At 36.5% G+C, this 14,271-nt stretch overlaps 1 protein-coding gene across 4 annotated transcripts in view; it reads left to right on the forward strand.

Annotated features, from left to right (window-relative positions):
- Positions 1-2,313, forward strand: part of LOC148956994 (protein Spindly-A-like) — a 69,209-nt gene extending 66,896 nt beyond the window's left edge. For 2 of the 4 annotated variants that reach the window (XM_089097167.1, XM_089097176.1), the window contains one exon: positions 1,059-2,313. In XM_089097167.1, coding sequence (XP_088953293.1) covers positions 1,059-1,249 — 191 coding nt within the window. In that variant the 3' untranslated portion in view covers positions 1,250-2,313. The remainder of the gene's footprint in view (positions 1-1,058) is intronic. The other 2 variants (XM_089097184.1, XM_089097192.1) reach the window with 2 other exon arrangements.
- The last annotated feature ends 11,958 nt before the right edge of the window (positions 2,314-14,271 follow it).

Genomic DNA, 14,271 nt, shown 5'->3' on the forward strand with positions numbered 1-14,271 from the left:
CTCTCTCGATGTTCTAAGGCCTTAGGTTCGATACGATCGCCCCTGGGAAAAGAAATAACACGCAACTGTGGTTTTTCTTCTGGCAAATAAGACAGAATTCAATATTTTTGCAGATAGGGACTTGAAACCTCTACAGTAGAGATGTCTGACTCACCGAATCTAATATTTTGATTTTAATTAAAATTCTTTGACTTTTAGTGGGTGTTCCCCCCTCTTTCGAAAATCAGGCAAATTTTCGCAGTTTCTTAGCATTTTATGGGTGAAACTAAGCTTAATGAATCTTATATATTTGGAATCAACATAATAATCCGATGAAATATCGATTGATATCAAAATTCCGTTTCTAGAGTCTCGGTTAATATTGAGTCATGTCACACCATTCTTACAGTTCGTTACTACATACTGTTTGATATGCTAGCACACAAATCCACAAACTTACGAATAGGACGTTATCTGCGCTTACTACGTGTTTCAATTAAAAATAAGATAATTTGGAGAATTGTTGGAGTTTCGATTATATATTAGAAGTAAATGTTAAAACCATTAGACAATTCCCAGAGTAGATACCCCCTCTACTCCCAACCCTTACCCCCCAATCCAACCTAGCCGAGTGGATTGGTGTGCTAGATTTAATATTTTTTGTCCGAGAAGGCGAGGGTTTGAATCTTAGCGTACCCAATTCTTTGGTTTGGGACGAGGGTCAGTGGTGTGAATCTGTAGGCTCAGCCGGAGTCAACCAAGCTCTAAATGGATACCCGGAGAAATCTGGGGAAGGACAATAGAAAGGGTGTGCGAAAGCACAGAATGGTTGGCCCCCAACCCCCAATTGCACTGCCTGTCTGAAGAGCCAAGAAACAGAGATAGCACCACCGGTAGGGATTATAGAGTCCAATACCGTATGTTTCACCTTACCTTTTATCTATTTATATTATAAATCCTATTATAAAAAGCACCAAGTCCTATTTTCTTTTTCAATGATTTTTTTAAATTAGAAAATTGTATTTAATGCATATCTACCTTCCTATGTCTTAATGACTCCATTTCCGTTCTATTTGCAGATGTAGAGGGTGTATTCATATCCACCATTCTTTCCACTTTCAAAGGTTTTCACAGAAGAAAATCTAATTTAGAACTGATAGATTATAGAGAAAAATCCCTAAATACGAAGACAAAATTCGACCTGGGCAAATGCTGTGAAATAGAAAATCGGCTCTATGAATCACATTTGGATTCCAAAAGTGGTGAATAATTTATTTTATTTACAAAGCAAAGGAATCTGGTGAATAAAATGAGGAGAAACGCAGTGTCTAATTATTGCTGGAGGAAAGTCTAAATAAGCTGGAGGAAACTAAAGGAAATATGAAAAAAACATGGAATGTTTGAAATGGGATCATGGATGGCAAGGGAGAAGAGACCATGGCAGATATCCATTTGGATGGTTACAACCGTGATGATACAACTGGAATTGTAAATAACCTCCCCTATACCTCCCCCTCCCCTATAATCAAGAACAATTAGCTGAACTAATATAATTTTCGAGTGCTTGTTCATTGTTAAAAGCCTGCTAATTAGCATAAATAACTATGGTTATCGTTGGATGATAATCAATGATTTAAACTGAAACGTCTTTACTGATTCTGTTCGCTCCGAAATAGTTCTGGATTCTCTTCCCATTAATTACTGTATTGCTCCAAGAAGTATCAGCCACAGCTGACATTCATGACAGTAAAGCAGTGTCTAGTATTAATTATTGTAAATGCTCATCGAAAATAATATGCTCGAATCCTGTACACGTCGATGAAACTGAACTCAATTATGATCATCTCTCGATTATGATGTCATTCCTGTGAATCCTCCCAGTACTTCTGTGAACCTGGTACATTATTTCTTCGAAAATTGATGCTCCCTTTAAAAGTGATGCTATTCTGGTTTCTTCCTGGCTTAAACATTGCCGTGAAAATTTCATTTCTATAAACTATACAATTTATTGTCATTTTTATAGCCTTGTTTGTAAACTCTTGCCTCGGCAGATAACGCAGCGTAATGTTACTCCCGTGTCCACCAGAGCTGTTAAAATGGTCTAGAAAGGCTGAAGTCCAAGCCGATTTATCTAGATGGTGTTAGTGTTTTTACCTTCGTGCTGATTGTCCGTCTCTTGTATCTCACTTGCAATTTCTGTTCAAAATGTGTTAGTTCTCTTCTAATATACTAGATTCTTTTTTATGTGGGACTGTTACGTCTATTCTTAAGCGTGGGATCTTATCAGCCTAGAGTGTGGATCTTATCGACCAATTGCAGTCACATGTAACATTAACAAATATTTTAATATGTTTTACTTTCGTCCATTACACAAGTGTACTGAAAAATATTCGGATCAATTCAGTTTTAAATCTCATGCTTCATAGTCAATTTTATATTGCCAGAAAACAAAAATCGGTAAATCAGCATATAAACCACTAGATTATTGAAGAAATTCCCTAAATTAACCGAAAATTCACTAAAATCAATTATTTTTTTTCACTGGGTGGCAACCCTGCTTGTTACCGTGAATGTCCGAAATCTGGTTAATGTCAACATTCACCGGTGAATGTCGAAAATTAGTTTTTCTCTCCTTAGATTCAATTTGCCTTGCGAGTCAGCTTTTTCAGTCTTATGCAAGTTATAATGGTAAAAGTTAAAGCTAGGTTAAGTTAGATTCTGTCAGTTTAGGTTAGGTTAAATTTGGTTATAAATATCAGTAATGTGTTAAAAACATAGCCTGAGCTAACCTACCCAATCTAACCTATCCTAACCTGTCATCATCAAACCTTGCATTAAATTAAAATGTTGACTGGCAACGCTGACTAAATCCAAGAAAAAAAAAGTATTTCGGAAATGTCGAGATTCAAAAATTTTGACATTCATGGTAACAGGCTTGAAATACATATGTGTGCGTTGGACTTGTCCAAAGCGTTTGATGGTACTTGCCCCGCTCAAATATGGTGCACATTGACTGTTTTCGGCGTTAACCGCTCTTTAGTTTGAGTACTCCGTTTAAAGTATAGCAATTTGTATCTTAGGCTTAAATCAAGTTTGGGGTTTTCGGAGAATATTCCTGTTAGATCTGATGTTCGTCAGGGTGGAGGATTATCGTCTTATCTATTCCACGCCTGCATTAACCATGCACCCATGAGAATTCAGCCTAGGTTTGATTTCTCTGACGCACCGTATATTGCCTATGTAGATGATATTTGGTTATAAGCCGTACCAAAACCAGACTAGCGGCCTCCATTAGACTGATTTATCAGATGATTCTGTGCATCAATTTTTCATTAAATATAGAGAAGTATGGATATCTAGTTTTTAATTCTAAGTCTGTTTCTGAAAGCTTGAATTGTGGCATTTTTTGAATTAATTTCACTTCACAGATACGGTGGCTAGGTATTCAAGTTTGTACAAGTATATTAGCCCTGCATACTCAGCTTCTTAGAGATGTTAAAGAATAGTTTAAAGTCGAATAGTCCAAGATTTTTCCAAACCACGGGCGATACTCTCAGAATTCCTTAAGGAATTATAATAAAGTTTTTTTGATGATTCTGTTAGTTTTTTTACGGGGCTTCACTACTACTGCAACTACAACAACGAAAAAATCTCTGGAGCACCAAGCCCCCTGAAGCCAATACAGATACACACGCTCCTCCTCCATCCTAATTTATTCAAAACCTCCCTCTTAACACCCTCCCAGAAAGTTCTCGTTTCCCTTAAATCTTTATTTACGACATCCTCCCACCCAAATTGCGGAAGACCTGCTTTTCCTGTAGCCCTAGACGGCTGGCGAAAAAGGACAATCTTTGGCAATCTGTCATCCTTCATCCGCAAAACATGCCCTAGCCATCTCAACCTTTCTCTCAATATAGCCCTAGAAAGCGGGATTGAACCACATTTTTCATACAGCCTACTGTTTGAGATACCGCCAGTCCGCAGAGTACCCAGAACAATCCATAGACATTTTCTCTGGAAAAATTCTAGCAGATCTTCCTCCGTTTTTCGGAGCACCCATACATCAGAACCATATTTGACCACCGTCATCACAATCGCTTCCAATATTCTAAACCTTGGCTCACAGACTTACCTTCCTATTCTTCCAAAAAAATTTTCAACTGTGAAGAAACACCCTGACCCTTGGCTATTCTACTTTCAACTTCTTACCCTTTCGCGCTGTCTCTACTAATAATACTACCAAGGTAAATGAAGCTGTTTTTGGTCAATTGCTCAATCTTTTCGTTATCCAATGTCATCTTTACTTATTCTTAGCCTAAGTGACTTAGTCTTCTTAACACTAATTTATAAACCAATTCTAACACCCTGAACTCGCAAAACCCCTGAAAGTTTATACATTTTGCTCATACTTTCATCCAGGACGCTTAAATCATCAGCATAAAATAAATACAGGAAAGTTTTTCTTCCCCGTTTGATTATGTGTTGTTCCATTGCCTTTGCTGTGCTCATTTAGACAAAGTCCATCAAAATGATCCATATAAATGGGAATAGAACAAAAACCTGATTAACGTCTGATTTAACACAAAACCAGCTACCTTAACCGCATCATTTCCTACCGTAACCGCAGATTTGTTATTCTTGTACATAGCACTAATCACTTTAATGTATTTGTCTGGTATAAAATACAATGATAAAACCTTCGCCAAAGCTCTTCTATCAGCCAAATCAAACGCTTGTCCAAAGTCTAGAGGAGTAAAGGTATTTGATTTACTGAGGAGTAAAGGTATTTGATGAAGAATGAACTTTTGGTCGACATATCCTCTGCCTTTCCTAAAACCGCAAAGTTCTTCTCTTAAAACTTTGTCTGCAGCATCTCTCAGTGTGAAAAGTATCATCCTACTAAGTAATTTCCTACCTATAAAGACCAAGATAATGCTTCTATAATTACCACACTCACTCTTATCACCTTTGTTCATGCAAAGGTTTAATTAGGGTTTTTCTAAAATTGCTAGGTACTTCCCCCTTTTCACAAATCATATCTATGATCTTCAGCAACTTTTTACTAGCCTCATAGCCACCATATTTAAGAAACTCATTTACCACACTATCAGCACCTGGGGCCTTATTATTTTTTTAATGTTTTAAGTACTTTTGTTAATCCTTCCTCACAAAATAAATTTTCCTTCACATCCAAGGTGAGATGAGCTTTTTCATTTTCCTCTGCATCTTTTTCTGTAATTAATTAAAAAAAAACTTTCTGAGAAAGAAGTTTTTCCAAGAAAAGTAAAGACCATTTTGAACTTAAAATCAGCAGATACAAATACCTGTTAAAATTCAAACTCGAAACGACCAGAAATTACTAATAAAGAATAAATGAGACCCAAAACGAAGAGAAATTAAACAAACAATCATAGCAAAAAACAAACAAACAGAAAGTAATAATATACATGAATAAATAAATCTTAAAGCGAGTAATGCTTAACTGAATATGCAAATTAACCCTAAAACGAAAAAAATATTTTGCTATTGAAGTATAAATGAAACCCAAAACGAACAGAAATTAAATAAACAATCAGTGTAAACAAACATACTATAGATACTAATATAAATGAATCAAAGAATCTTAAAACGAGTGAAACTTAAATTGAATATGCAAATCAAGCTTGAAACGAACAAAAATCACCACAAAATTTCAACTCCTTCTCTCACTGTAAAAGTCTAAAACCTACTGCGTCATTGGCGCTCTACTAAAAACTATATGTGTCTTGAGCAGTTTGGAAAGTATAAACACAATCAAATAGAATGTTTGATATATAATGATATTAATTGTTGAAAGATCGATAAATTCAAGATTTAGATAGATAGATAGATAAGCTTTTATTTTCACCAAAATTTTCATAGCACTGCCAGATTTCTTTGGTATAGTCACATTAAAAAGCAGACACATAAAAAACACTAATTAATCCTCCTGATTTTCACTATGCATTTTTACAAAACTAGGTATAAATCTTTTCTCTAATCCCTGATGGGCACAGCGTACCGGCTGAAGTTTCTCAACAGGCACTGCAACCCTGCGTGGGAATTGTTTTGTTGTGGATTGACGGGAGAAAAGGTTTTGTCGATTGAGTGGATCAGGGATTTTCTTCCGAAATCCATGCAGAGTTTCTCTCTTCTTTTTTTTCAGAGTTTGCATTTTAAACTTTGTCAGCAGCTCTTTTTATGATATTTCTGCCTGCTTCGATACTATCATTGGAGCTCTTTTCTGAACTCTTTAGAGCCTGGATCTTTGCTCAGCCGTCAGTCCAAAATGCCATACAGGAGATGCATATTCTAGAATTGGGTAAATAAAAGATGCAAATATTCGGTGGAGGTGATCTGGAGGGGTGCAATGTTTCGAAATTAGCTTGAACATCTGCAGCCCAGCATTACCCCTTTTTGCTAGACTAGATGTGTTCGCTTCCCATTTTAAATCACTGGCAATACTAACTCCCAAGACTTTAATTTTCCTAACTTTAAGAGAATCAGAGATAGTTGGTAGAAAATTTTGTTCGAAAGAATTTTAAAATGAAATAGTTAAAATAGAAGATTTACTGTCATTTACTGTCATATTTGAACTGGAAGCCTTATTTTCACTTTAACAATTAAAATTTGAGCTTTGCTACATGCATTTGCTTCACAAATTTTTCCAAAGGTGTTTATTAACATATTTCCAGCGATATTCACAATCATTGGTAATATCATTGATAACTAAAAAGTGACTAGAACCCAGATTGGTACCTTGAGATACACCACAAAAAACTGGCTCAGGTTCGAAGAAAGACTTCTTATATTTTAAATTTCACTGTAATTGTATTTTCATCTTCAGTGCTGTAAGAACTCGAAAAGAAAATATGTGTAATATAATTAGTTTTCAGTGAAGCGTAAATGATGCAGTATGCTTGAGGTTATTACAGTTCAGGAAGGGCCCAGTATCCAGGCTCCTAAGTCAGGTTTTTTTTTTTAGCTTTAACTATAATAAGAATAAATTTCTGCTGGTGCTGAGTTGAACATGAGTAGTTATGACCAAAATACTCCTGAACTAGGTACTGAACTAGATAGTATAAAGTGAGTAGAATACGTTATATTCGGACCAAAATGATAGTCAATAGATACTGATTATACTTAAGAAATATGCAAATGAAATACCTATTGATACTTATTTTTATATAGGTCAATGACCCAAATTATGATGTTCGTCCAGCATAGCATAACATTCTAATGGTTTTAAATATGGATATGAATATCATGATAAAATCAAATGACAATTATAATAATATTTTATAATATAGAAATATAATAGATATTAATAGAATATTTTATAATATAGAAATATAATATAATAGAGAAATAAATTATAATATAGAAATCCAGAACAATCCTTTGAAATCCAGTACAATCCTTAGAAATTAAGCAGTGAGGTGCTTATGGACATGAACCAACAAGGATCCCAACCATCAAGGACCCCAACCACCAAGGACCCAATACCCCCTCCTCTGACTTTTTGCCCCTCCCCCATTTTTTCTTGCACTGTTTTTTTTAAGTTTTTTTTTGAACTTTTATTTTTTACATATTTAATTTTTTTGACTAAAATTTTTTCAACTTTTTTCCATGTATAAAAATGACATGAAATATGCTTAAAAAAATCATATTTAATATTTTCGAAATAAAAAATGAGAATGATGTAAGTATGTTAGTCGTGATTTTTACTGTTAGAAAAATAATGTTTGTACTAATACTTTTTTTTACTTGGAATTTTTGGACTTGGAAAATTATTCATGTTTTTTGCTTTTACTATTTTTAATTGTGTGGCTGCATCAGTGGTACTCCGTGGCTACTCATCAACACTACATATTTTATTAAAAACTTTCAATCAGTATTTTTGTACATTGGAAGGATAAGCACTTAAAAAAGTGCTTAGTATATAAAAAAATGAAGATGGCATTCGTTTGCCCTGATATTGATTGCTATGTTGCTACTCTTGGTCCAAGACTAATGGCTCATGGAATGGACTGTTACAAAGGTTATTCATCAATGTTGTGCTAGGGTCTTGGCAGTTGGTTTCCAAAGATGTGGGAACGCCTTAGTGGATTCCTAATCACAACAACTAAGGCATAATTTATTCATTGCTATAGGCTACAATATATCCTGAATACATTAATTTATTAATATATTAAATTAATTTAAATGCTCTCTAAGTGATACTCTATGGTTGCTCATCGAAACTACCTAATTTATTGTATATATTCAATCAGTACTTTTTGTACATTGGAAGGATAAAAACTTGCATCATATTTTAAAAAAAGTGAAGATGAAATATTCGAAGAAAGTGTTGGTACATGATAAAGTCAAAGACAAATATTTCAATTATGAAACAAATACTAATGGGGATGTCATTGGATGTGTATGCATGCATTGTCATGACAGTGAGAGATAAAATTTCTATGGAGTACCAAAAAAATTCAATTCTTATGATGGTATATATGTGGGAGTATCGTTTCCAGAGATAGTTCTCAAAGAGAATGACAATATAAAAATAGTTGTTGATGAAAAGGGGCATCTTCTTTCTAGTGCTTTCGGTAACATGTTACCCAGTGATAAATCGTATCTACAGATTTCGGATATTAGTATTCAACGGAAGGTCAAAAGAGGAATGGCATACTCCTGCACTAATGTCATAGACCATTATACAACCATGTCTTCCATGAGAACCTTGTATGCCCCCGCAGTATAAGTTTACACCCCTTCCCAAGGGCTCTGGGGGTAAGTTAATTCCAAAATTCTGCTGTATGATCGCTGGACTACTTCAAACAAACTAGCAATCTCAAAATTGTGGTTGGATGCATTGGGGAAAAAAGTGTGCCCGTATGTGTGTGTGTGGGGGTTGGGGTAGGGTAGATGCCCTCCGATACGTTTTGACTCATAAAAAAGTAACTAGAACTTTCGATTTCCAATCAAATGAGTCACTTCTGAAGTTAAACGACCTCTCCTTACATAAAAACCTTATATACCCCGGAGCATAACTTAAAACACTTACCCCACGGCTCTGGGGGTTTGTGTCAACCTTGGAGTTTTAATTATCTGATGTTTGAATCATTTTTGAAAAAACCCCAGCTCTCTTCAACATTTTTATTGGATGGGTTTGATGGAAAAGGGGCGTAGGGAGGGGGGGGGGCTAATTTACCTTGAATCTCATTTGACTCTTTAAAAGTGAACAAGAACTTTCAATCTTCAACCAAATGAATCTCTTTCTGAAGTCTTCACGAGCATCCCTTCTATAAGAACTATAGATGCCACAAGGGCCTAACTTACAACGCCTGTCACCGGGCCCTGTGGGGTTGCGTCCACCCCAGAGTTTTAGTATCTGATGTTTAAACTATTTTTAACAAAATGATCATCTCAAAAATTTATAGGATGGGTTAGGGAGAAATCGGGCGTGGCCCTTCGATCTCATTTGATTCTTAAAATGGAGCTAGAGCTTTCAATTTTCAACCAAATGGGCCCTTTCTGAAGTTTTCACGAGCATCCCTTCTATAAGAACAATATATACCCCAAGGGCATAACGTACAACGCCTGTCCCCGGGCCCTGGGGGGTTGTGTCGACCCCAGAGTTTCAATATCAGATGTTTGAGCTATTTTTAAACAAATATTCATCTCAAAATTTTTATCGGATGGGCTTGGGGAAAACAAGGTGTGGAGGATGGAGGGGCTAGTTGCCTTCTGATCTCTTTTGACTAGGACTGTTAATTTACAATCAAATGAGCCCTCTCTGAAGTTTTTACGTGCATCTCTTCTATAAGAACCATATTTTCCCTCAGGGCATAACTTGCAACGCCTGCCCCTGGGCCCTAGGGGTTAGTGTCGACCCCAGAATTTTTGTTATTTGATCTTTGAAGTATTTTTTTTTACAAAATAGCTTCCCCAAAATTTTTAACTGATGTATTTGGGGAAAAAGGCGTGGGGGAGGAGGCTACCTGCCCTCCGATCACTTTTGAGTCTTGAAAAGTGAACTAGAACTTTCACTTTCCAATCAATTGAGTCCCCTATGAAGTTTATTATTTGAAGAAAAACTAAGTTTTCGAAAGAGTTAAAGAGGCTGAGTCACAAGTTCGAACCTTAAAATGTACAGGGATTAGTAGGTACAGTTGGGGGGTTGCCGCCCCCCAAACCCCCGCTTTTGCAGCCTCTTTTGTTAAGATTTTTTAAGTCCTGTAGCCGGCAATCAGTTGGTCGTACCAACACGAATGAAACTGTTTCAATTACATTTTTTTTAAATCTTCAGAGAATTTGGCAATGACAACTCAGTCTGTTACAGTTATAACTACAAACCTGTCTCTGTGCCAGGTATAGTTATGGATTCAGTGTGATTATGTATGATGGAAAAATAGATGAACCTGAACCTACCTGAACCTAAACTGCTTGTTTATGCTGAGTCCTTCTTCTGTTCCCTGTTTTTTCTGTTCAAAATTGTTAAGTTCATCACATTATAGCTTGTTATCCGTTAGGGAGAAATCTCCTGTAAAAAATACAGCAAACAGGCTCAGTACTGTTTCTAATCAAAGAGATGCAATAGGATGTTCTTTCGGTAAAAAATTCCAGCAGACTTCGTTCGTGTTGCAAAGCATTTCTTTGCAAGGGAAAAAGCGGGGGTTGAGGGGGGTGGTAGACCCCCAAAATAAAAATCTTAACAAAAGTGGCCTCAAAAGCGGGGGGTTTGGGGGGGGGCAGCATCCCCCAACTGTACCTCCTAATCCCTGTACGTTTTAAGGTTCGAACTTGTGACTCAGCCTCTTTAACTCTTTCGAAAACGTAGTTTTTTTTTCAAATAATTTCTGCCGGTTTTTGTACAATTTATTACTTATTATTGCTTGACTAACTGTTAGCTGATCGTGTCAGGAGGTAAAGTTGGGGGGCTGCCACCCCCAAAACCTCCCTCTTTCGAAGAATCTTGTGTTAAGGCTTTTAATTCCTGAATACTCAAATCAAATGCACAGTAAGATTTTCTTTTTTCAACTTTTCTTAGAGCATGCGGGTATATCGCATGTTTTCAAAGCAGTGGAGACTTACCTGTAAGCTGAAGGCCGACTGTGATATTCTTTTTGAGACGCCTGTTGAGCCGAAGGATTTAATAGATTGGATTTAAAAAAGAAACTGAGTTTCTTTTTTAAACTTTAAATTTAAGAGATACTACTTTAAATTCAATATATAAAACATTTACTCTGACAGGGAATCGAACCCGGGTCTTCCGCATGACAGACAGGAATAGTGACCACTATACCATCAGATACTCTTGTTAAATTATTTTTAGTCTCTGCAATCTATTTTCGACGCAAGCAAATACAAAGTGACATTTTCGTTTTTCGACAAAAAAACTTCTGGGAAAGAGCTGGAATTTTTGGAAGCTTGCAGTCGGTTCTGTCAGGTTAAGAGGACTATTTTGATCTAATTTAATAATGAAATACTATGCTTTTAGAAATTTAAAAAATTAACATGGGCTCTTATAGGAAAACGAGGTTTTTCGTAAATGTAAATTCGGGGGATAATTCTTTCGGTCTGAAAATATCAAAAGGCCCTAACAGGTCGAATTCCACTTCAAATGAGTCCTCATTCACCCGGATTCGTTGCCAACTGTGGCCTGTAGGCTTGTCAGATAAAAAACAAATAACTTTATGAACATTAAGTAGTTATATTTGGTTTTTGGAAAACAGGTAAGGAGTGATCGGATTGAGCTGAAATTTAGAGGATAAGCTCCAAAGCCCTAGGAAAGTTTATCCTCTAAATTTCCGCTCGATCTGACAACGTTAAAGGGGGCTGTGGTGGTAGGGTTGAAACTTCTGGCCCACTTTCCCCCATGAAGATAAAGTCGGAGGGGGGTGAAATTTTGTAAGTTTCTTAGTTTGAGCTTAGGCTACAAAATGCAATCACCGCCGTCTCTCTGCGACCGCTAAGACCGGAAATCACTTAACATTGTGGTGGTTCGCCTTTTTAAAGAGGCACAAGTGTGCCTCCTTGATATGAGCATCCCTTCCATAAAAACCATATATGCCCCCAGGGCAAAACCTACAACGCCTGCTCAATTTCCAATCAAATGAGCCCTCTCTGAAATTTACACGAGCATCTCTTCCATAATAACCTTATATACCCCTAGGGCATAACTTACAACGTCTGCCTCTGGATCCGGGGTTGTTGTGTCAACATCGGGGTTTTGTTATCCGACCTTTGAACTATTTTGGACAAAATATCTATTTCAAAATTCTAATCTGATACATTTGGGAAGAAAAGGGCGTGGGGACGAAGCTAATTACCCTTCGATCTCTTTTGACTCTAAAAAAGTGAATTAAAACTTTTAATTTCCAATCAAACGAGCTCTCTCTGAAGCTTATACCAGCATCACTTCTATAAGAACCATATTTGCCCCCAGGGCATAACTTACAGAGCCTTCCCCCGGGGCCTAAGGGGTTTTGTCAACCCTGAGTTTCTGTTATATGATCTTTGAACTATTTTTAACAATGTGCCTACCTCACAATTTTATCGCATATAATTGAGAAAAAACGGGCGTGGGCGGGGGGGGGGTGGCTAGTTAACCTCTGATTTCTTTCGATTCAGGAAAAGTGAACTAGAACTTTTAATTTCCAATCAAATAAACCCTCTCTGAATTTTATACAAGCATCACTTCTATAAGAACCATATTTGCCCCCAGGGCATAACGTACAACGCCTGCCCCCGGGTCCTGGGGGTTTGTGTCGACCCTGGAGTTTTTCTTATATGATCTTTGAAGTATTTTTTACAAAATGGATACCTCAAATTTTTTTCGGATTTATTTGGGGAAAAAATTGCACAGAGTTGTGGGGGGGGGGCTAGTTGACCTGCTATACTTTTGACTCTTAAAAACCGCTCTAGAACTCTCAATTTTCAAACGAATGAGCCTTCTTTGAAGTTTATGCGACAACCCCTTCCATACGAAGTACCTATGGGGAAAAAATAATGAATAAAACATTCGAGACGTATGACATTTACTATAGGCAACGCTATAGTGTTTCCTTCGAAACTATCCAAGTGTAGCAAATTCTCAAAATGTTCCTCCCATCTCTTTCTTACTCTTTCCTTCTCACTAATTGTGGCACCGTTCCTACCTTTAACTGGGGCAACTCCAGATTGACTACTCCCTATCAGTTTATTAACATGCCAGTACAATAGATAGATAGATAGATCGTGTATTTCAAAAGCCCAAGAGTCATATACACAGAAACATGATACATAGCAAAAAAAACTAATGGTAATTTATCGAGAAAATGATTGTAGTTCTATATAATAAATAGTAATTAATTGTATAAACTTTTCCTTCTTTCTAAGCTTTTCTCTAAGTACACACCAATACGAAATATTGTGATTGGATTACTACTTTGTAAAATACCAGGAATCAGCAAAACAATCCCCTGTAAGTATTTTTTTCTTAAATCAGAGAGCACCGGACACTTCCGGATAAAATGGTCTAAAGCTTCGTCCTCATCTTTACAAAGAGGACACACATACCGACCTTCAGGATCAACTATCTTTTTGTCGAACACCTTTTGCCTGCTCAGAATAAGAAGGCAATTCGCCCTAAGCTCAGTCCATCAACATAAAATCATAGCCGGTAAATTAAATTTTAAATAAACTTTCTCTCCAAAACTAGGTTTAGCCTGATTATAATGATTTAATGTTGTAGAATTTAAAACCAGCCCTTGCCAATTTTGAATTTCTTGACCCTCTAAGATAAATCGTACCTGGCTTTTTAAATTTCTAAGTAGATCACGGGAACCAAGACCATCATTCCATAAGTAAGGCATTCCCACTCTTTCCAGTAATGACTTAATTTGGGATGGCCATGACGTTTAAGAACCACAATTTAACATCTGATAATAAGCTGCTCCTACTAGTCTATCTTCATTACATCTAATGAGCTTCAACCAAAATCTAAGCATCAAAAGAGACCTGCGTAGTTTTAACGATTATTTTACTATTATGCGGTCTAGCTGCCTCTTCGAGATCCTCGGTAATCTTATTCATGGTCTCCACTTCATACCTTCTTAGTTCATATTTTAATGATTTCTCAACTTTCTTTACATTTCTCTTATTTTCACATGATCTATCACTCAGATTGTTATTGTACAAGCCAGTGGCGGATCCAGGGGCAAGGGGGGCAGGCACTCCCCCCTAACGTGTTCTAAAGTAGTGCAATTTACTTAATTAACGCATGTTTACTTACTTACTTAC

Source organism: Artemia sp. Qi Xiang Cuo, chromosome 1 (assembly GCF_049724085.1).
Source record: "Artemia sp. Qi Xiang Cuo chromosome 1, ASM4972408v1, whole genome shotgun sequence".
Classification (NCBI taxonomy): domain Eukaryota; kingdom Metazoa; phylum Arthropoda; class Branchiopoda; order Anostraca; family Artemiidae; genus Artemia; species Artemia sp. Qi Xiang Cuo.